The sequence below is a fragment of the Cryptosporidium hominis genome, assembly GCF_000006425.1.
Source record: "Cryptosporidium hominis TU502 chromosome 2 CHRO012122, whole genome shotgun sequence".
NCBI classification, from domain to species: Eukaryota; Apicomplexa; class Conoidasida; order Eucoccidiorida; family Cryptosporidiidae; genus Cryptosporidium; species Cryptosporidium hominis.
The window spans coordinates 1-2046 of record NW_666686.1 but is presented as its reverse complement, the minus strand read 5'-3'; the positions used below and the strand labels follow the sequence as shown (position 1 = coordinate 2046).

The window sequence follows — 2046 nt, the reverse complement described above, 5'->3', positions numbered from 1 at the left end:
TATTTCAGAATTACTTGAATTGGATCCTAATAAAAGATGTTCTTGTATTCAAGCTTTTCAAATACTTGAAAATTTTAAGTCAAATAATTAACTATTCACTACAATTTTTAATTTCTTGGAAAAAATGGTGGTGGTATAGTTCTTATATTATGTCTTGGTAATGAACTATATCTCTTTTGATAACTATTTTCTTCTTTACCAATATTATTATTATTATTGTCATTTATTTTATATACTTTTTCTCCCATATTATATTGATAATAATATCCTCCAATATTATTATTATTATTATTATTACCACCACTACTACTACTATATCTCAATGAATTAGATCTTGATAATGCTCCTCCTGGAGATTGTGATGATGATCTTACCATTGGGAATTGTAATATTATTGGATTATTCTTGGTCATTTGAGAATAATTCATTTCATTTCCTTTTATTATCATTGGTGATCCTATTCTAGAAACTGTTCCACTTAATGATCCTGAAGTTGTTGTCGTAGTTGTTGTACTATTACTATTACTAGTACAAGTTGAAGATGTACTAGTATTATTTGAAATTAAAGCTGAAGATATTGTTGAAACGATCTTATCATAACCTAATTTAAACATATTTCCTTTCAAATCATTCGTAATTTCATTATTATTACTCGTGTTATTATTTTCCACAGAATTATTATATTGATGATAATTATTAACCAAATGATCATCATTCAATTTTTTTCCTATTGAAGATGATGATAATGATAAATCTGATTTTCTATTACAATGATTTGAACCAAATGAAAATTCGGAAGGAACTATCATTAACATCTGACTATCATTTAATTCAGTACTTTCTTTATTATTTTTACTATTAATAACTTCAATTCCATTATTATTATTACTATTACTATTACTACTTTCTTCTATATCACTCTTCATTTCATCTTGATCCAAACCAAATATACTAACTTTTGATTTATAATTCTCTAATTCTTCATATAAATCATTGTTATTATTACTATTATTACCATTATTACCATTATTAATATTATCATTATTATTCATATTATTATTATTCATTTTAATATTTCTCAATGCTAATTTAAACATTTCTGTTGCTGATCCAATAATCCTCTCAGTATCATCTAAATTAAAATCTATGAATCCTTTATTATTAATATAATCCTTTTCTTCTCTTTCTTTTTCTTCTTCCTTTCTTTCTCCTTCAATTTTTTCATTTCATCTGTTAATACTCGCACTCTTTCTGATAAATCCATAATCTGTTCATTCTTTAATTTAATATTTTCATATTCTTCATCATAAAATTCTAACCTAACTTCTCTTATTGTTTTTTTTACCAATTCACTTTTTCCTATTATTTCTATACTATTCAATTTCACCAACTGATTATTATTATTATTATTATTACATATTTGAATCCCGTTAATTATCTCTATCATCATCATCATCCTCTCTTCTCTCTCTCTCAACTTATCAAATTCTTTCTCAATTTCTTCATTATAATAATTCTTATATTCTTTTTCTCCAGTTATTTCTATACAAGTCTCTCCTACCACTAATTCTGGACTTATTCTTGTTCTTACTCTTCTTACATCTTCCTCTTTATCAATACTAATATTAACACTTCTTCCTTTCCTCATTGTATACTTTAAATCTTCCAATGTTAAATCTTCATCTTCTTCTATTACTAAATCCTCTTTATTATATAAATTCATTATCTTTTTATGTCTATTATAATTATTAATATTACTGTTATTATTACTATTACCACTGTTACTAATATTATTATTATTAATACTCTGGAAAAGAATTCTTGAATTCTCAAGCTCTTGAATTCTCTCAATCTTTTCATTCTCTATTTGATTTATTAAATCATAAACTGAATCTATTAATGAACTTTTCTCACTCTTAAGCTCCTCACAAATCTTTATATAATTATTATTCTCCTCTGTTAATCTATTAATATTCTTTATTAATAATTCATTATCCTCTTTAAATTTAATATTCTCCATATAAAGCTCCTCATTCTCTTTACTTT

At 23.9% G+C, this 2046-nt stretch overlaps 1 protein-coding gene across 1 annotated transcript; it reads right to left on the bottom strand.

Annotated features, from left to right (window-relative positions):
* Positions 1–107: 107 nt before the first annotated feature.
* Chro.20416 (hypothetical protein) lies at positions 108–1097 on the bottom strand. Its single annotated transcript, XM_660016.1, has 1 exon — positions 108–1097. The coding sequence occupies one exon, from the start codon at positions 1095–1097 to the stop codon at positions 108–110; it is 990 nt and encodes a 329-aa protein (XP_665108.1).
* Between the last annotated feature and the right edge of the window lie 949 nt (positions 1098–2046).